At 43.1% G+C, this 22500-nt stretch overlaps 1 protein-coding gene across 1 annotated transcript in view; it reads left to right on the top strand.

Annotated features, from left to right (window-relative positions):
• ece2a (endothelin converting enzyme 2a) overlaps positions 1-22500 on the top strand; it is a 60866-nt gene that overhangs the window by 11972 nt on the left and 26394 nt on the right. The window contains exon 3 of the mRNA XM_035634195.2: positions 18485-18768. Coding sequence (XP_035490088.1) covers positions 18485-18768 — 284 coding nt within the window. The remainder of the gene's footprint in view (positions 1-18484; positions 18769-22500) is intronic.

Below are 22500 nucleotides of genomic sequence, written 5' to 3'. Positions count from 1 at the left end.
TTGTCACCAATACCACAAAACAATCTTCACTCGCTGTGACTATCGGTGTATTTCGCAGCACAAAAATTTGAAAATAACCGCTTGGATGACGAAGCTTTGAGAGGATGAACCATGCTCATATGGTGTAGCACTTAAAGTGCCAGTTTGGCCACGCACAAATTCATAATTTTAATTAGGGGGTCCACTAGATTCGGTTGTTTAAAAATTACGCATTATTTGTCTCATACTGTACATTGCTGAGTCTTTTTCCCCCCTCTGGTTGAAAAGCTCCATTTCAGCTCTTGACTCGCTTCCCCGAAAAGCGTCAGTCTACAACTATTTAGTCGTCTGTCGTCTCTCTTCTGTGATTGGTCAACTGATGATGAACACGTGGCGGAGAATGTCAAGCCCCTTACACAGAGGACTTCCTGATCAGCTGTTAAGACCACTGTAGCCACGGTAACAAGGGTGTCGATTCTGCCGTACCAATTTGAGCCAAACTAGGCGGTAGGCGGGCATGTTACATGTTACATGTTGGTGACGTGCTTGAAGGGGGAAAGAAAACCAGGAATGTAAATGAGGCATTTGTTGAGCTTCAGGAGCAGAGCTACTGTGGGAGAGAAGAATTCACTTTAGCACAAAACAGCTTTGTGACTGTAGGAAAAGGAACGAGGAAATCCCAAAAAGCATAATACGGGCAATTGGCGACTCAAGATTCGATTGTTAGATAAAATGTTATGAGGATGCATTTTGAATGTGAATTGCTCTGTCTCACTCACTATGTTGCTTGCACATCTTTCATTTATTCATAATGTTTGCTAAGAGGCTGTAAAGACCGACAGACTCAGTGCTGGTGTCTAAAGGTTCCTGTGCCTGTTCGTTAGAGGAAAAATAATTGAGCGAGGTGGACACTGTGTTCTTGGTCTCAATGTTGTCATTAACCTGTCATCCCTTTGCTCTGAGGAGGGAAAGCCCCGTCAGCTATAGGCAATAACACTGTGTGTGTGTGTGTGTGTGCGTCATCAATGTCCCAGTTCATTTAGCTCTCTGCAGTGATGCACTGTGGTTGCGAGCCGGCTGCGGTGCTGTAGAGCAATACAGACGCCCAAAATATATAGAGAGAGAGATTTTATTGCAGACTTAGAGTCCAGATAAAAGACAACACTATTACATGAAATAAGAAATATACACAGCAGCATTCTCAGTCACAGTCAGTGAGGCTCTGTAGCAGCAGGCTCGTGTGTTGCGCGTCTCTCTGAATTTACAGACGGTTCACTCAGATGTTAATAGTGAACTGTTACTGTACATTGAACTGAATGTACCTATGCCCAGTTGGAACGTACTGTCAGGGAGACCTAGATGTCAAAGACCTGTTTGTGTTCTATGTCACTGTGTGGCCATGGTCAAGCCCAAACAACTCTGTCCTTATTCCATTCTACAGGAACATTCTGCGCAGTGAGAACTACGTACACATTTTAACACTATACATTTTCGCAGTTTGTATTTAAAGAAATTAGCACACAGTTTTATTTTGTATGAACATGAAATGGCAAAGCAGACAGATTTTCCTCTCCCCAACTCATTTTGGAACTCGCTGACAAAAAGCCCCTGATTGGAGCCAAAAAAAACGAATCATCATAACTTTGTATTTAGCTGCATTTTGTACATCTCCAAATTCACTCCTGCAAGACCATTACTGCAGCTAAGTTGTGAAAATACTCCTTTCGTGTGTGTGTGTGTGTGTGTGTGTGCGTGCGTCCGTCCATCCAATAGGATTTTTAGGAGAGGGCTGGCTTTGTGTGAGGCGGTCCCTAAAACTCTTATATAATACTGTTTGTAATGCTGCAGGTGCCGACCAACAGACCAGCACCTCTGCATCTTCATGTCAGCCTATCAGTCGTTCTCTCCTAATCTGTGAATGTGGATCTATCTGTCACGCCACTCTACACTCAATCCCCCCAGTTATGTGCTTCAGTATCCTTCAACACATTGATGTATCTGTTTAAACATTTATTCTCTCTCTCTTTGTCACTCCCTAACCTTGCGTTTGGATGTTGCTAATTCTCTGCCTCTGTGTTCAATATTTTCTGAATGTCTGTGCATCTCTCTCTCCATCTCTCACTTCAGGTATGCGTCTGTATGCGTGCGTGGCAGCGTTGGTTCGGCTCGGTCGCGATAGCTTTATGTAACTCCCCATTTGACTTTGCACACTCCCTTGTCTCAAATGCTCACATGCACACGCTTGAGAGATGTGCAATTTTGGATGAAATGAGAATCACAGTTTTATTCACTTCTATTTAATATTTTCCAGTGTTTTAATGAACACACTGCTTTTGTAATACCCGTGTGTCTGTTTTAGATTCCTACACAAAAGAAATGAGTTTCCCTCACAATGAGTAGGTTAATAATTCCTTATTCATGTTGTTAATAAGAGGCTCCATGTGATTGCGGCTATGCACTGACCTGTGACTCATGTGATCCCTCCTGGTGCTTTTCTCCTGAGGACAATGCCATCAGTGCCTCTTCTCTCCATTGTCTTTTATACTGTATATTACTGTGCGTATCGGTGCTTCATTGAGCTGACCAGAAAGCCAATGAGATCATCAGTGAGACGAGGGGGGGTGAAACGAGGTATGTGTGTGAGAGAGATTGAATTGATTAATGGTCAAAGCCACTCAGTGTGGACTCTCTCTATCCCCTCAGTTCCGTCACTGCACATCACTGACTTCGACCGGCCCGAGCCGACTCTGTCCTCTGTGCTGCCGGGCTTTTCAGTGTGTTTCTTGGCAACATAAATTGCTTTGAGATTTCCACATCACGTTCACTATTTTCTTGTGTTTTAGACTGTTGGTCGGACAAGACAAAATGTTGAAATGGTCAACACAATTTTTTTTTTCTCATGATTTTGTAGTACTTTATAGATCAAATGATCAATGATTGATCAAATTGAGAAAAAAACATCTGATTTAGCGATAATGAAAATAAACATTAGTTGATGTAATATTACATTTACTATACCATGAGTGTTTTATCCATGTAGCTCAGCCCCTACAGTTAGATGTCAGCGAGAGACAGACGACACATAAACAAAGGTTAGTAACCGGAACTAGGAGTATTGACATTTCCCTGTTAGTGTAACATTTGATCGAAGCGGTCGGGTAATGATGACCACAAGCTCTGCCACTTGTCATGATCAAATTGCCTCGGACCTTCTTTTTTTTACGGGCCACTTGTTGTGTTTGTCCTACATTTCAGCTATCTTGCAAATAGAACAGATCAGAAGAAGTGGGCTTTTGAGCTGCTGTTCTAAGTCACCTGGTTTTGTTGTGGCTGAGCTTAAGCAGGACAGTGACGCAACGCTGAGTGAAAAGGTATTTTGAGGTGGAGCCTCACGTTTGGATGAAGGATTATTTTGTCCAGTCAGTGGTGCTGGGATTAACGAGCGCCATTAGAGCAGAACAAACAACTGTGTGTATGCATGGCCTATATTAGCCTGTACAGGGAATCGGAGAGCAGATGGTCTGCCATAGTTTGTAATATATTGTTCACTTAACCTGCAAAATGGGTCCTTGAAATACCCCTCTGCTACGACACACACACACACACACACACACACACACACACACACACCCTAAAACAGCCCTATCAAGTTTTGAGGACGGGCCAAAATGTCCTCACAACGTCAATATGTCCTCACAATGACTGTTTTGAACTACAACTGGCCCTCACAACTATGGAAAGAAGAAACAGGCAAACACACTCAAATACACGGTGATACAGTTTTGGTTAGTCAAGTGAGACTGAGAGCAACAAACCCATGGGGTCTGAGTGCGGTGCTTAGTTTAATGCGGCACTCTTTATCAAGACAATCCCTCCACTCCCCACTGTATTAAATCACGTCGGAGTCTGCGAGAGCACCGAGAGACAAACCCACAACTGCAGAGTCAATTCCTCTGCCTGTTGCCATGGCTACCTGCTCCCTAAGACAATATTTATTTAGAAAAAAAGCATTGTTATGCGTTCATTTTACTTATGGACTGTAACAAGAAGGTGGCGTTCTTGTTGCTGTGTGAGAGCTTAATGAGCGGGAGAGTCAGCGTGGAGCGTGTCCTATACTCTGTGTGAGCATCGTACTGAGCCCATCACTTTATAGTGTAACTGTTTATTGTATATTGTATACTGTATACTGACTGTTCGCTAACCCTGCCCCCCTTACTAACTCTTACTAGGTCTGCCAAGCTCTCCGTTATCACACAGCATATATTATGATTTTTTTACTTTGCGAATAGCAACAGATTGACCTCTCGTTTCATAGTCGTCTGAAGATCAATAGATTTTAGGCATACGGGGACATAAGCGAGTCTCTAGCAGGCAACTGCTGATTTTGACGGCTGCAAATCTTGTAAAAGGGGTCTTAAATCTGTACCCAATGGTACTTGGCATTTTGCAAAAAGAGAGGATGAAGCTGCAGGTCAGCCCCCTCACCAGCTCCATGTAGAAGACAGGTAACACTAAATTATGCAATGGCACCATTACTGAAGTGCAGTTAACCGTAGTTAATCTCTGTGTAATAAGATTGATAAGAAAAAATGTTAAATGCAAAGTTATTTTAATGTTTGGGTGCATGGCTCACACTATTTGGATCTTCACATTATGTGTACGTGTTTTACAAACGTAACACTGTCTTGTGTAAAGTTGTCTGGACTTGGCTCAAATTCACAAATTCAATAAAAGAGCAGGACAGAGCTGATAGCTTAAGTGTGAACCCCAGGATTTGTGTCCACACAATGGAGAATTATACCACATTGTATGCACTTAGTAAGTGCGTCAACTTTTTTTTCCTTCTACAACCTCAAACACAACATGCAGAGAAATCTAAAGCTTGGGAGGCCTGCCGTGCCACCGCTGCCAAGTTGTGATTGGGCAGTCTCCACTCAGAGGGAGGAGTTTAGTGAACGGTCATTGTACCAGTTGTTATTTGGTCCATGAAAAAGAGTTGAAAAAGAAAATAAGAGATCAGGAGGGAGGAGAAAAAGAGTGAGTTGAGCTACAAATTTTCACAAATCCCACTGTTGGGAGTCTCTCCAGACCTTGTGTTCCCATGCAGATTAAATTTAACGCACGCACGCACGCACGCACAAACGCACACACGCACACCATGTCACTCATCACACTGTGCGACGCATGCTCTCATACTCTCTTTCAGCTGTCTGTCCATGTACTTGAGTCCCTGCAGATGAGGTTTCCACAGTCCCTTTAACAAGACATAGGTTTTAGTTTGAAGGGCCCCAATGCCTGCTGTGCATTATGCCCACGGATGATGAATGTGGCTCCTGTCGCAGAATGCTGCTTGTGAAGCTGTGTGAGAGCTGATGAGTGCTTGGTCCATGACTATTTGATGATGAGAGAATCTTAGTCTCTTATGGTTTATGCTATGCACGGTAACATTTTTTAAAACGGCACATCCACTACGTCATCTTTCTTTGTCCTTCTCATTTGCTTCTTCGATACACACAGTCCACTCATGTATTATTTTTGCTTTGCATGTCTCTGATCCTGTTCTAAATTATTAGTGGATCATGTTCTGTCTTGTCTCACCCGCAGCTCTTTTCCTTAAACCATTTTTTCCGTCTTATTCTCCTGTCTGGATCTCCTTCTCCTTTTTGCTCTCCGCTGCCTCCCTTTCTTTTTTTTTAAAGGCTTCTTCATGGCAATGGCTCTCTTACCTCACATCTCTTTCTTGTGTGTTCTGGTCGGTTTCTATGCCTGTCCACACGTATCCGTCTTTCTGTCTCTACCTCTGCCACACTGTCTTTCTTGCTCTTCATCCCTGGCACCATCCTCTCCTCTGGAGTCTTTGGCTCAGGTTACATAATATGCACTGGAGAGGAGGTGGAGGGAGGGATGATGGAAGTAAGGAAGTGAAGGAGGTGGAGGAGGGGAAGAAGGTAGCCTGCTGCTCTACTGAGAAGCCTGCTTTTCTCATCTGTCTGAGCAGCTGATGCTTGACATGACAAAGTCTGGTTGTTCATTATTCTTTTTTTTTCTTTTGGCCATGTTGTGTGTAGCTGCATGTTTTGTGGTTAAATGCAGTTCCTTGTGATTGATTTTCTTACCATCAGTGTCCAATTTGAAGCGAGTTGCCATCGCTGCCGGTCGAGCTCATTTTCATCTTCAGGAGCTGACATCTGGTCTCTTCCCCCTCTCTTCCTCCTCCCCCTTTTCATCCCCTCATCATCTCATCTCTGTCATGATTACACTTTGCCTCGCTGACCTGAGATGATGTAACTCCTTTTTGGCAGCAGACGCTCCCCTCACCAAGCATTATATCCTCCCATCTTTATGAGAACTGCCCCCTCTCTCGGTCTCTTCCTCCCACTCTGGGCATTTTTTTTAATTTTTTTTTAAGTTCCTAATCTTTCCTATTACATTTCCCAGCAATAGCTCAATGGGGGTGAGGGGTGAGGAGAAGGAGATTGAAGTGGGGGAGAGAATTTGGGAATGTTCCCAGAAGATTTTGCGCTCCAGTTTGATATAAGGACTTAAAAAAGAGAGAGAAGCTCGTTGCTCCTGATGTTAAGTATTGAGGTTATTGTAAATAATGATTGCAGGAGCAATATGTCACTTGCTACTGATTGGTTGAAGCTCAAACAAAATAAAATGCCCCTGTCACCTTATAGTACCAACAAAAAAGAAAAGGAAGTATAATAATAATAATAATAGTAATAATGATAACAGCAGATCTTTTCTAAACAATGTAGGGAAGTGCGACACAAGAAGGAAGGAAAATCAGACAGGCAGATAAAATAAGAAAGGACAAAGGAACATGAGCAAAGAAAAAAAAAGATTGGCAGAGCAGATATTTACCATGTAAATACATAAATAAATAGGATTAGTCAGTATCAAGAAGAGCCAGTGTCAAGTTTGTAAAAGCCTTTACAAAATAATAAACATTTTAAGAAGGGATTTAAAAGATGTGAGCGCTTCAGTCTGTCTAACTTCAACGGTCGGTGAATTCATTAATGCGGCGGCTCTAATGGCAAAAGTGTGGTCACCTTTTGTTATCAGGTGTGATCTGGGAGTAACCAGCATCTGAAAGATATTCGGGTAAACAAATATTTCATAGCCTTATCAGACAGTGTGCGTGCGTGCGTGCGTGCGTGTGCGTGTGCGTGTGCATGTGTTGAAACCAGGGGCCTGTGCTGGCTCTCTCATCAAGTATGCAGTTGGAGTTGACGCTGCAGCAGAGATGCCGTATAGAGAAAGAGTCAGAGAAAGACTCTGACGACGTCATGCCACCCACTCACTTCCACCCTCTCCTCTCTTCCCCCTTATCGTCGCACTTGCCAATTACTCCTTTTCACACTCATCCATCTCAGCCTGCTCTTCTCCCGCATCTCTCTTCCCTTTCCTCGCTGTGCCCCACCCACTAAATTCCTCTAGCTCTTACCCCTATTTTCCTAGCCCCAGCCGTTCTCACATCCTTCTCGCTCCCGTTTCCAGCAAATTGAATGTCCTTCATTCCTCCCTCTGTCTCTCTCTCACGGTCTCCTGCAGCCTGGAAAGAGCTGTTCAGTTTCAGCAGCCCCCCCCCCCCACACACACACACACTACATTTAACCTCAGAGCATCACAGATATTACTACCGTGACATTCACAGCCCTTCTTGCAGTTCCTGTTCCCATGACCATATAAGAACTTCCTCTGGGCTGAGTGAGTGACATCACAGTGTTGGTCTATTTCGAACAGGTGCAGTGAAAGGTCACGTCTATATATTCTATTTTATAAGTTGGAAATTGGATGTTTATGGGGAGTCCGTTGGGACATGCCAACCATATAACTTGTGACACACACACACACACACACACACACTGACTTTTCCTCATGTTCTCCTTTTCACCTCCTCCACTTCTTTTTTTCTTTTTCTTTTTTTTCTTTTTTTTCTTGTTTTTCTCATGACAAAAACAGAATCTGTGTGGAACAGTCCGACCCAGGTTCCAGTCAGTAGGCCAGTTTATCCATCCTCCAGTATGCATCGGCCACACTGGGGGGAAAAAAAAAAAGTAGACCGAACTGAATCAATGATGAAACACAGTTTCCCGGACGTATCAAAGTGTGTGCGACTGTCGGAGAGCGATGGAGAGTAGGGATGAAGCATGGCTTATTGCATGTAGCAGCGGTCCAGACGACGGGATGAGGCACACAAGCATTAATCACCATCTTCATCCACCAGTCTGTCTCACAGGCTGACTCACTCTTCATTAACAACGTCAGTGCTGTCGGCTGTTCACTAGTGACCTACACGCAGACTGCAGACCACACTTGTACACAAGTACAAACCACAGTTACTATTCTTGAGCACCTGTTGGAAAGTCTATAATTTTGAAGGGACTGATGCAACTCTTTGCCCTTACTCATTGTCTAATAATGGCTATGTGGAATCCAATTTTTACCCATAACCATGACGTGTTTTATGTTGTGTCTATACGTTTCACACTTTAGATCAAAGATGGTTGAAAATGAAAGGGTATAATCTGTATTGCCGCATTTCTACCAAACAAACTTTTATAAGGAACTCAAAAACTGTCCGTCCTTGACTACCGAACATCCAAACACAAGAAGGTTCCTGCAGACTGTTGTTCACTTGCATTTCTTAATGTTAAGAATGTGTTAGACTATACAACAATGATTGGCGTATAAAATAATCAAGCAATACTACAACAACAGTAAACATGGTGGAGATTAAAATCGTGCTCCCTACTAGCAACATAGGGCATTCAAAACACCTGAAATGCTAGACTTTAAATAAGGAAACTGATTTTATGAATTATTTTGTGGAGATTGACAGGCTGAAATAAAATGCTGGAGTACTCATTAAATTAGATATCTTCAGCTGCGAGCCCCAACCCCAAAGGTTCCTGTACTACCTCCTGAGTAGTGAGTTTTTTGGGGGGTAAAAAGATCTCCACAGAACTTAATTTAGACCCTGGTCCCTGTTCCTGCAAAGGTTCCTAGTTCCTGGGAAAAGTTCCCGTGGTGGCATATGTCTCTTTGACTGTTAAAAAGCAAGAGGCTTGACTGTGAGTTTTAGAGCAACATAGTGGTAAATCTGGATTAAAATCTGAGGATGTGATTATGCTTGACTCCTATGCAAACTAAATGATACTTAAAGACTGAGTTAGCTGTGGTCAAGGGTCCTGAGACCTCAGACTCGGATCAGACTGTGACATAATGACACTGCAGAGAGACATGCTATTTCCTGCTGCAGGGATCAATATGCTTTGTCAGCCATTAAGCTCCAACACTGGGCCGGCCCTCATCTGTAAAACCTGAACTATAATGCATAATCACACCAAGGTCAGGCAAAAAAACAAAACCCATTTACATACTGTATAGATGCAGGACACCTTGAACTGACAAACTCTCTCCTGCCAGAAAGTTGACTAGTCGAGTCTGAGCCTCTGTGTGTTCAGTGTTTGGGGTGTAAGGCTCATACCGTGTGTGTGTGTGTGTGTGTGTGTGTGTGTGTGTGTGTGTGTGTGTGTGTGTGTGTGTGTGTGTGTGTGTGTGTGTGTGTGTGTGTGTGTGTGTGTGTGTGTGTGTGTGTGTGTGTGTGTGTGTGTGTGTGTGTGTGTGTGTGTGTGTGTGTGTGTGTGTGTGTGTGTGTGTGTGTGTGTGTGTGTAAATCTTCAGAATACCTGTGCTTCTTCTGCCATTTCATTTTGTCACAGACGTGGTCTTGGTAGGTGGCTAATTGAAAATGCCTATACTGCTGTTATTTTCTCTGCCCCCTCTACACAACAGTTTGTGTGTGTGTGTGTTTGTTCTTGTTCGCGGCATGTTTCAGACTATCCACCAACATCAAACTCACCGGGACACTGCAGATTTTACATGTTTTGGCCTCATTATAAATCTTAGCGCACACACACACACACACACACACATTAAGAAGAAAAGGCCGATCAAACCTCCAGATAATCCTGCAGTGAAATGTCACTGTAACACTGAACATGTTCTCATTGTTATGGAATTGTCTCTGAAGGATGTTTGTCAGCTCAACTCACCCTCACACACTCTGACTCTGTCAAATCTTTACTGTTACACTGTGCCGTGTTTGCCTGTTGAGATGGCATCGCATCCTCATTGCATGCAGTGACCACGGTGGAACCTGTGTGCGTGTGTGCGTGCGTGCGTGCGAGAGCGCGTGTGAGAGCGTTACGTGTACGCGCAGGTCACAGTGCAGGTGTGGAGGATTAATCATAGATTAAATGTTGCAGAGAAATGATTCCTCTGAATATAATTGCACATGCGCACATTCACACACTCACAGTTTCTTGCTGAGTCATGACCTTCCTCTCTCTGCTGCTACACCACCACCACCGACTAACTGATATATTAAAACAAAACCGTACAGGAGCAGCATGGACATGCACACACACACACACACACACACACACACACACACACACACACACACACACACACACACACACACACACACACACACACACACACACACAAAGAGAGAGGCACGTACTTTCTTGCTGGCCTCGTGGAAAAATAAATATTGGTACCTCTGCAACTGACTCAATGTGGCTATAATAAATATCAAGGGGAATGAGAGGGGAACGCTGTTGACAGACACAGCTGTTAACACAAATGTGCAGGCAAACCGCCCTGGACAAGCCTCTCCAGTTCAGTTCAACTCACGTAGGTTTGCATGACCTGACAAAGGCTGCGACGATATAGATTTTTGGAAAAGACGCCTTTTCCGGGTTCTGTAATCTATTGAAAAAGCTCATGGTTTTGGATATGCTTTTGTGGTGAAATCCAGGTTTGTGTGAGCCCCTCATGTGTCTGCTGGGATACACTGCACTGTAGCCTATTGAGCAACTGCGATCAAAGCCTGAGATGTGACCTCGGTGCTGGGGATTTTCCATGTGGCGTATGGAACAGTGGAGGGTGTCTCTTAATTTGGTGATGTGTTTTGGGAAGGATATTTAACTGGAGCATCTTCAAGGCTTGGATGTGCCTGAAACTGTCAAAGTTCAATCATTAGTATGAACTATGGTTAGGTAAAAGGTTGATTTTAACCTCTAAAGTTATGAGTTTTTATAGAAACATAATTGAAGAAGGTCACTCCCAATGTGTGTTTTTGGCATCTGATAAATTAGTTTAAAACTATGTAGTCTAAAATATAATCTGCAGCTTCAAGGAACTTACTTTTATATCAACTGGCACCTTGTTTTGTTCTAATCTGAAATGATGAAACATTTAGATTTTGCTACATTCTTCACACTTGACTGTAGGGGGGAAAAAAGATTCCTCAGGGACAAGATTGAAATCATTAAAACTAATGACCATAACATCACATAATATCAATACAGTATCTGAGACACCCCAGTGTTTTCTATGTTGAGGAACGTTGAGCACAAAGAGACACGAGAGAATGTCTGTTTTCTTGTGAGTTAGTAGACATTGAATCCATGTGTATTTGTGACAGAGGAAGCCATGATGTGATGACGTAGTGTATTCTGATATACCCTGTGGGGTGTGAGTTTTATGCCGCTACTTGAGTTGGATGAAAACTGTGAGGTAGAGACTTATATGGACACAATAGTTAAGAGACTTGTTTTGCAAATAGGTAATCATGATCATAGTCAAGAGACCAAGGGCTGATAAAAGAAAACACAAAAAACTAAACTATAATAGAAGAAGTGGTAGTGGCGATGACAAAGGAGAAGTCATATTGCACACGATAAATATAATACTGTTCATGTTAATAATGGAAGTCTGCTGTTAGTATTGTGCCATTATTATTACTTTAAGGAAGATCCTTTGTTGTTGTTGTTTCTGGAAGCACAACAGGCAACAACATCATCCGTTCCAAGGACCTGATGTGCAGTCACACACCTGACTCATGCTCTCTCTCTCTCTCTCTGTGTGTGTGTGTCCACTTCTTCGGTTACACAGCGAGGGCAGATCAAATTGCATCATTCAGTCTCTCGACCACACTCCCTCTCTCACCTCTGTTGCTCTCGGCTCTCCCACTTTGTCTGACAGCTGCCCACCGTACTTTAACGGTTGTCTGACCCAGCTAAGGACACGGAGGGCTTTAAAATGCAGGCTGTGTGCTGAAACCTCCGCTGTTGTATTTTTCTTCAAGCGGAGGGTGAAGTGTAAAACATTCAGACTTCAAATTTTCTGAAATAGAATGTGCAACGAATGCTGGCAGGGAAGAAAACAAGCAATAAATAGTAATATACAAAGGGCAGTGGGTGGCTTTCCATAACTTTCAGTTCTTTCTAAAAAGGAGAGAAAAGATTGGTCCCTCATCTCGCTGCCATTTTCTAAGGTGTGGCTTTTAATTAGTCTCAGAACCCACACACATAAAAACCAGGTGAATGCATGTGATAATAATCACGAGCAGAAAACAATCCTCATGACTGAGCATTTCTGCACAAATGCGCTCGCCCCCTATGAACTCACAAATGCTCATGGCCGCCCATTGGAGGCGGGAACTCCCCCAACTGGACGTGGAGAGTCCACTTCTCTCTGTAATTAAATATCCATAATCATTTCTCCTGGTCAGAACCGTATGCTCACCAGTCAGAATCATGATTAAAGATATACCACCACACAAAACCTCACTACAAGTGATGTTGTATATCTACTTTAAATCTAATAGTCAAAATTAAATTTATACATACACAAAGTATCTTAAAATCCTCTTAAAATATCTGTTTTAACATTTAGTAGCTATATAAACTAGATATACAGTATATTGCAGATAATTCATGTTAAATAAAACATTTCAGATTACCCACGTCATTTCAGATTTCAGCAACGCCATTCTGTCTTGGAAAATTACATCTCTTTTGGCAATCCTGATGATCATATGATATATTTTTTTATATCCCAAATGAGCATTCTGTAAAAAGAAAATATTATTTCAGTCGAAATCTAGTCTCAATCTCAGCAATACAAATTTAATAGTACACATACAAAGTAAAAAAACATTCCAGGTCTCCCTAATGTGATTTTGTCCAGAAATAGATGTTATGTCGACCATTGTCACTGACTATTGTACAAATTCTGGCCTCTCTGCAGGCCGGAGATTGCTGCTGTTATAAGTGACCCATCAAAGGATCGGAAACGTCATGTCCCAAAAATCCGCTTGACATGCGAGCATTTTTTGATCAGTTGCAAGTGTGTAGGGAGGACAGAGCACACCCCAGCTCGCGGGACTGCTTGTGTGCGCGTGGAGCAGAAACGTTCTTGGACGGTTGTGTCCGCTCACGGATATTGATCTGTGCACTCGTATTGCGTGCGTGGGGTTTTCATGTGCGCTCGTTTGAGATTAATTAAACGCCATGTAAGAACCCATTCCTGGTGCCTGTTGGAGTTTTGGAACTGAAAGAAGCTCTAGGCTGCATGCCACTACAAAGAGGCAGTTTCATACAATGGAGTCCTTCCAAAGTCCTCCATCACTCTCTCTCACACACACACACACACACACACACACACACACACCACACACACACACAGACACTTGGTGCGCACACACACCCACACACACACACTGTCACGGGCACATGCTTAATTATTCTGTCGCTAATTATCTTGTACATCCGGTTATGTAACTGAGGTTTTGCTTTTGTGAGTGGAGGGAAGAAGAGACTTCTGAGGAGAACTTGCCGGAAAAGCCGAGCTTTTACCGAGAATTTCGTCTGGCCTTGCCGCTGATGCAACTTCTCCGGAGCATCTGAAACTGCTTGAAAAACATGAAAATGAAGAATATATATAATGAAGATTCAGAGATAGTGAGAGATGTACAGACACACACACACACTCGTAACACTTAACACACAGCCATATCTGTATATTAATATATCCCTTCATCCGTGTAAATGGATGTTCATCATCTTCTGTATGTACATTTAGACAAATAAATTTCTTTTGCTTTCTTCTTCTCTCCATTTTTCTATTTTCCCCTTCCATGAGTTTTCTTTCATTCCCGCTCTTCATATGATTTTATTACCCTGAATCCCCTCTATTTTGCTGTGTCTTATCACTGCTGTCGCTTCTCTCTCCCTGAATCTTCACTGTCAAAGTATCAGAAATGTTTCTCCATTTATAAAATTCATCACGTCACCTCCCATTTCCACTGCATAATTATTTATACTTTATATTTTGTGCTGATTCTCTTATATACTTAAAGCCTCAACATATGTTCTAACCACATGTCGTGAAATTGCTTAGTTTCATGCAAAAACCCAGCTTAGGTGTCGGACAAATTAAAAGCTTTGATGTTCACAAACGCTTGTCACCCAAACATTGATGTCTAATTAATCTAATAACAGTGGAACAAAAGATAATCGGTCAAAACTCGGCTCAGTGTGACACTGTCTACTTCCATCATCGTCCTGGTGCGCCCACACAAGTACGGCCACATGTGCAGGTTCCTTTAATCTGACGCGACAACTCACTGTCCACGTTGACCACACGTTGTGCTCAAAACTGCACAAAACATTAGCGTCTACCTCTGGGAACTCGAGAACGTGAAAATTTCCTGTTTCCATTTTCATCTAAAGCAGTTTACACGTCACCCCTAAAGGCTACATGATTAATGTGCATGTATTTAAAGAATCAGAGACAGACAAAGGACCCCCTTTTCATTTGTTGACATTTACAGCAGATGCAGCTGAACTTTGTGAAGCTTCACTGTGGCGTCTGTTTACCCAGAGCCTGTTGCATGTGCATGTGCCGGGTGGGGACGGGGCTCGGTGTTGTTGCCCGACGACCACATGCGCACTTCGCCTCTCATCTGTGCTGGCCACAACTCCCCATCCTTAATGTGTCAAAACCAATCTGGGATATGAATGGATGTTCCGCATGTCTCTGACATCATGGAGTTTCCACTGCTGTGCTCGGCTCACTTCAGACATAGCAGCTTTGATATATTACACCACTGGCTCACTCGCCGGGCTTCCCCACCCACCACCCCTCCTGACCATAGATGGACTCCAGAGACTCACTGTTTATGCCCAGGGAGGTCAATCCGAAGGCTCAAAGGTCAAATCTCAAATGGTTCACGTTGAGCAAGAGTCTACTAAACTAATTAAAACTACTATGCAAGGACCTTAAATCTTAGTAGATGTTGTTCCTGCAGGATGTGCTGAGGCTGTAAGGATGTAAATGCATTAAGTTGGACACATTTTGAACAAAAGATTAAGTATTTTTAATGAAGCTGCACTTTCTACATGGAAAACAGGGTTTTGGACTCATTTTATATAATGTGTTTGTATTTTAGATCAACGAGTGCTGTAATATCATCCCATACACTTGTCCTATACATTAAATGAGGTGAGAGACCATGGTAGGCAGTCTGCTTGATGATTTACTGTAGATAAGTGTTTTACTCTGTGGGAAATGACAGAAACGGCGTGCTCTAATACTCTTATGGCACATCATCAGAGACGAAATGGTTTGAAAAATTCAAATTATTATTTGGACCAAAATGATCATGCCTATCAGAATTATTGCAGCATCGTAAAAAGTGTGCACTGGTACACTGAAATTATAAAATTATTATTGTTATTAGTCCTCTTAGAAGGGGGACAACTGCCACTGTGTTTTGCTTGATGGTGGACAGTGTTTACTTTTAAATGCAGTGATCAAACATGGTTTTGATAAAAATTAGAATCTGAAACAGTCAATTTTACCAAAGTTAACTATGAAACTGTAACAATTTCATCCCCATTTGGCAATCGGAATAATGTTATGCGGCCCCATATTTGGTTAGCCGGCCATTTCCGAGCAGCAGAGCAGCTTTTTCTGTGGTGCATCACCACAGCTGAGTGAGTCACATGTTAAACATTCTCTTTAATATCACATACTTTGTCAGGCCAGACATACAATCTGATTCCATTGTTGGACAAAGCATCTCTGACTCGGCATGAAAGAACCACCTCCATGTTTGGACAACATTCCTCTCTGACCTTACAGCCCTGTCTGCTGCTTATTCTTCTGCTTCTTTTGTTTTAAAAAAACAACCTTTTTTGTGCAGAATTTCCTGCATAAATGGACAAACATGACTAACGAACTGTTTACAACAGAGACTCCAACAGTTGAAGGATGTTCACCACTTATCACCGCCGTTTGTTTTTGTGCACATTTGTTATGAGTGAGTGGTAGGATACGTTTTAAGACCAGGACTCAAGTTTTCCATCACACACCCGCACACATGCATGCACATCACACAGCCAGCAGAACGAGGTGATATGACACCTCTAACTTTAGTCTCCTTCTACGCCGCTCTGGATAATCCAGTTAGGATGCGGCCTCTGGCTAGCGGGAGGTTTTAGCTTCCTCGCTTCCAGCTGGAGGGAAAACAGACTCCAGGCTCCAGACTGGCCAGGTTTGTCCTGAATAAACCTGTGCGTGCGTGCGTGCCAGCGTGTGTGTGAGAGAGAGCGTGTGTGCGTGTGTGTGTGTGTGTGTGTGTGTGTGTGTGAGAGAGCGTGAGAGCGTGCATTTGTGTGTGTATAAAGGTCAGAGGTGTCTGAGGGCACCAGCTGATATCGCAGACCCAAAATGAGAGCAGTGTCCTTGATGACAGCCTGGCAACTATAACTGTCGTGACAACCCCCAGGAATAAGCTGTCATGTGACACCCCTTCCTCAGAGCCGAGTGCATGGAAAAAGGAAATGCACACTAACACGCATAGCAGTGTCAGCGGGGAGAACCCTTCGGAAACAATGTCTGGCGTGCTTTGGGGGTCTGAGAGGGGAGCGCGGCGGTGAGTTAACTCACTCTGCGGAGCACCAAATGTGGGCATGAAACAGGGCCACGGACCCTCATGTTGACCTGAAACTGGACGGTGAAATGATTGTCTTTGTTTCCGTGAAGGATGATGCCAACATTTTTTTTAATCATGTTTCTGACCCTGTTCACTGTTGCTGTGTGAGTCGTGGCTCCTCGGTCAGGTTGCCTTTCCAAATATTTTCCGAAGTCCTCTGAAATGACCTGTTGAGCCCGTGTAATTCAACTCCCGACACATTCTGTCATATTCCAGCCATCCATGAAGAAAGCGTTCAATTATTTTAGTGTGACGAGGCAGCGCTGACATATTTCCTCTTGTTTTGAAGCCAACGTCACAGGGAGAGCCACCACCAGGGCACCCGGTCTGAACACTGGTGCAGTGTTTGTGGCACAGGGCTCTCTCACTGTGCAATGCTTTAATGTATCAGTAGCTTTTTGTTTTCTCCTCTCCGTGGCACTATCATTCTGTTTTTATCAGTTCATACAGGATCTCACATCTGCTGCCTCTCGGTTGCCCATATATATATATATGTGTGAAATAATTCCTGCTATTATTGTATGACATGAGGTTTCTACATGCACGGAACCAATGCACACGTTATAAAATGTGTTGCTGAGTGTGTGAAGCTGCTAACAGTAATAAGTCTCTCTCACTCACACACACACACACACACTCGTGCAGACATACATGGAGCTTTCAGAGGCTGGTAATTAGTAGGAGTAGTAAGGTGATAACGAGAGCCCCACACGTTTGCAACAGAGGTGCTGATACCAGCGTGCTGCCGGAAGTCACAGCCCCCCCCCCATGCAGACACTTATAAACACACACACTTTAAAGCATAATATAATATTAACATTTTGTAGGCTAACACAAGAAATCCACCTGCACTGAAACGGAATATATGCATTGAGTTTGGCGCTTGTGCCCCCCCCATAGTCTTCCGCTCACACACTATATTTCCCTTTTTTCTTCTCCCTGTCTTCTCCACCCACTCCTCCTCCTCCTCCACCCACTTGATCTATGAGTCATCTGATCCAAAAGGTGAGATGCAGCATTCAGTAGATTATTTCCATCTATTTCTTGCCACATGAGAGGTTTTCTGCACTTTTACTTTGAGTCCTCTTTTTGTTTCTCTCCTTGGCTTTCATCCATCTGTCGCCCGCAGAGGAGCGACAAGTTGGAACCTTGTTGCTGCTGACAATGTGTTTGGACTCGTCACGTTTGAATGGGCTAGAGACTGTGTGTGTGTGTGTGTGTGTGTGTGTGTGTGTGTGTGTGTGTGTGTGTGTGTGTGTGTGTGTGTGTGTGTGTGTGTGTGTGTGTGTGTGTGTGTGTGTGTGTGTGTGTGTGTGTGTGTGTGTGTGTGTGTGTGTGTGTGTGTGTGTGTGTGTGTGTGTGTGTGTGTGTGTGTGTGTGTCTCATCAATCACAGGGGGTGGTCCCAGTTATAGCAGTATTTGTTGTCATGATAGCAGCGAGCTGTTGAATTACATGTTGTTGCTGTATTGATCACACACCCTTTACTCATTCTGAAAAATATATTGGGGTTTTTGAGTCATCAGAGAGTTATTGGTGTCAGTCACCTCCCCTCTATTCTTTCTCTCCTGTCTCCTCATTCCCTCCCCCAACAAGTCTCGAGTTCACTTCTCTTCCTCATGTTGTTTTTTTTTTTCTCATTCAGGTTGTGGAAACAGCAGTATGAGTGGCGACATGTACACTGCCGGCTACCGCTCCATCACCAACATAGATTACTCCTCGGTGTGCATCAGTGCCATGGCCGCCAGGCACAGCGACTGCCCTGATATGACCTGGCGTCAGATGGATGTGCGCCAGCTCTGCTTCCCCAGCATGTCCTTCGACGTCATCCTCGAGAAGGCCACGCTGGACGCCATCTCGGTGGAAGAGAAGTCACCCTGGGACGTGTCCCCGCAGACCGCCTGTTTTTTTCACCAAGCACTTTCAGAGGTATTGATAAAAACTCTCTAAGCTTGAGATCGTGGTGTTTGTTCCTTCCAAAATTTAAAAAACAAAAGTGGAACCTAGGATTTTAGAGTATCTCCTTGTGTTTATGTGCTGAAAACTCTCTAAATCTTTCTCCAAACCTATCATGGCTAAACACTCAGGGCAAACCTTCAAATACCTTGATTACAGATTAATGATCAACTTCCAGCTGCAACTGTTGCAGTTGTGGGTTCGGTGCTTAAATGGGACCTGTTGAGCAGTTCCGCCAAATTTTTGAAAATATGGCCAATCATATTTAACGAGAACTATGTAGACTGTTCAACAACCCGTAATCAGAGTACACAGGAACACTCATGTGCATACGTTTGGCTTAATGTTATAACTAATCCTTAAACAGCAATCATCCCATTCCTCAACCACCAGAACAACATATGCAATACATTTTCCTTCCCTGGCAATTCACACTGTCCTAACCTCAGATTAGCACTTTCAAATTCAAGATCATCAAACACTCTGACTAGCAGGACCTATTAAAAAAGGAAAACAATTTAGATTTGTATCTGTGATTTTGTAATGGACGGATCTCAACCAGGTGGCACCCAAAGAAAAAAAGGCCCAACAGCGAAAGAACCTGCGACCCAGTTCTGTGTTTAATGTTAGAATTAAGATGTTTTCAGACATTAACTGCAGAAAGTGTCTGGAAAAGTGCAACCGAACATTTTCCATAGTTTGCCATTCACATATGATGAATGCAGCAGGAGATTGTCCGAGTCAGACGCGTTCACAACAGCAGCAACATTTCCAGAACATCCTGTGGCGTATGGGTAGAGGAGCAGGAGGCACGACATGACGATAACGCCGCTGCGGAAAGAAGAGCAGTGGTTTGGTTCACACTAGTCCTCAGCACGCCCACTCGCTCACTGTGACTTTTCCGGAAAATTTGACCTGGGAGCTGGCAGGAAAAGTTCTGTACAATGTCCGGTGCAACATTCGCAGACAGTTGTGTTCATTTTTTTCAGCAGCAGAAAAATAACATCAAGCAACCTCCTTAGTGGGATTCACGTTTATCTTAAAGGACTTGGAAGGTAATTTTCTTTTGGAAGACTTCTAGGTATTTTATTTGCACGACAGTGATGAACATAACTAAAGGCCAAATTGAAATAGATTCTGTGGACGGGTCCAGTTTTATTGATCAGTATTATGCAAACCACAATAGTCTCTACCTGACCGTGATGAATGGACGCGCTGCTCCAACAGGAGTTTATTTGCAAGCGTCTCCTTTAATGACGGTGAAATCCGTAATAGAGCCACTTTACATTTTCACTCCATCTCCGCAAACGCATCAGTTGATTTACGCGAGGTGGAGTGCCCTTCAGCTGCCGGCTGCAGCTCTACCCACCACCGTGTCAATGTGACAATGATAATGTTCTGGCCATTAGCCGTGCTTGACCTTGGCACAACAAGGCAAGAGAACACCACTATCAAGTAAAGTAGGTGACTGGAATGGAGTGAATGGAGAAGAGTCACTCACGATGCACTTACTGCTGCGTTTGTTGCACTGCTAAACGAGTAGTAATTTAAAGTTTACTTTGTAATTACAGGTATAGTTTAGGCTCAGTACACAGACTGAATATACAACGGATTTAAATGCAGTGAAGGGAAAGGTCAGCGTGTGTGACTCATTTTAATGGAGGCAGCTACAGAGGACTAAGAACAAATTTATACTGGGAAGATACTGGCCTTTTTACCTGAAACTTTAGAATTACACACAAATGAAAATATCATGGAGCTTTTCAGGTGATTTTTCCATTAAGTGATTGCTGTGACTCAGCTACAAGCATTTTGTTATGCTGATGATTTGGATTTGGCATTAAGTGATGTAAGCAGGGGGTGGTTGGCTTGATGGCACTTTACACAACATTTTATCAAACACATTGTCATCACAGTCGCTCACTTATTTTCCCTGTGCCGGTAATCAAAGTATTTCCTGGATGAGCCGCTAAAGTCGCTCAACATTCGAGCACCGGGCAATTTTGTGCTTTGTGGCCCGAATTACACGCTAGTTTGAATTTATTAGATTTTTTTCCCCCAAAAAAATTGCCATCCCCAACTGAAGCAGCGCTGTGCAGTCATTGGGTAAAATAGACGTTTTCATTACAGTGCGATTGATATGGATTTTTGGGGACCGATACCAATACAGATATTTATGGAGAAAAAGATTCTTGATACAGATACATCGGCCGATATATATATATTTTTTTTTAAAATGTTGAGTGATTCCTGCAGTGAGATGTGATTGAGGCTTGGTATTTTACAGTTTAACCATAAACTTTATTATAAATAATTATAAATTAAAAGAAAAATGTATGGAACTTAAATAAAGACAGATATATGATATGTTTTATATAATACAATATATATGTATAATACTATTTTTAAAAATATTTTTTTGTAAAATGTTTTTTATGTTTTATGTTTTCTTTTTTTGCATTATTTATTCTGTAAACTGGGGGTTGGAGTTGGTCTTCCACTAGTCAGAGGGTCGGTGGTTTGATTGTCTACTACCATATAGGCCAACATAAACAATGTTTATGAAAAAAATACAGATATGTGTGTGAAAGGCTCATATCAGTCAACATTATTATTTTAATGCTTTTCTCAAGAAGTAAACAAAGGCAGATACTCTGCTGTACATGTGGCAAGTTTTTGAAGTCGCCGTCTGAAAATAGACATGCACACACACACACACACACACACACACACACACACACACACACATACACACACACACACACACTTGCACAAAAAGCAGACATTGTCCTGGGTGTTTTTCCTCTGACAGAAGAAAGCATTAAAGAAAGATCAGTGAGTGTGTTTGAGGGACAGATGGGAGGATTTGATTTCCCTTCAGAAGAAGTGAGGCTGAACTCACAAAGCAGGAGGAGCTCCTCCTCACTTGGCGTCACCTGCTTCCCTTCACACCATCTCTTCTCGCTTCTGCCCCTCTCTCTCTCTCTTTCCCCCTCATTTCCACTTTGGCTTCTCTCAACTGCTGCTCTGTGTTTGGGGGCTATGTGGAGATGCTAATATGTGATTGTGTTCATATGGTCTCTCTGCTGCACTCTGACTTTTGTGCATCCTTGTGCAAAAAAAGTGTGTGTGTGTGTGTGTGTGTGTGTGTGTGTGTGTGTGTGTGTGTGTGTGTGTGTGTGTGTGTGTGTGTGTGTGTGTGTGTGTGTGTGTGTGTGTGTGTGTGTGTGTGTGTGTGTGTGTGTGTGTGTGTGTGTGTGTGTGTGTGTGTGTGTGTGTGTGTGTGTGTGTGTGGCAGAGAAGTCGATGGTCCTCTGCGCTGATGTATTTTTGCTCTCTCGCTGTGGTTCGTATGGGTGAAGCAGTCACGATTCCTGTTTGTGTGTGTGTTCTTGAGGAATGTGGGAGGCGGGTTCAGAGCTTACTTTCATAACTTACAAGAAAACATTTTCAGAAAATTTGGACAGAGCAAGACAGAGGAATATGAGTGAGAACAACTCTGAAGAAGCAGGAAAAATGCCTGACTAAAGGAGAGGGTGATGAGAAGGGGGACAAGATCCCTAAAGAATCTTTTGTTAAATTCACACACAATGAAGGAGGGATTGAAGGGTAAAAAAGAAGGAGAGGGAAAATGCACGGCAGTACAGAAAAAAAGAGAAGGAGTGGGAGACGAAAACCGGGACTGACAGAAAGCCTAATGAGCAG

Source organism: Scophthalmus maximus, chromosome 5 (genome assembly GCF_022379125.1).
Source record: "Scophthalmus maximus strain ysfricsl-2021 chromosome 5, ASM2237912v1, whole genome shotgun sequence".
Taxonomy (NCBI): domain Eukaryota; kingdom Metazoa; phylum Chordata; class Actinopteri; order Pleuronectiformes; family Scophthalmidae; genus Scophthalmus; species Scophthalmus maximus.
This window is presented reverse-complemented; position numbering and strand designations above follow the sequence as displayed.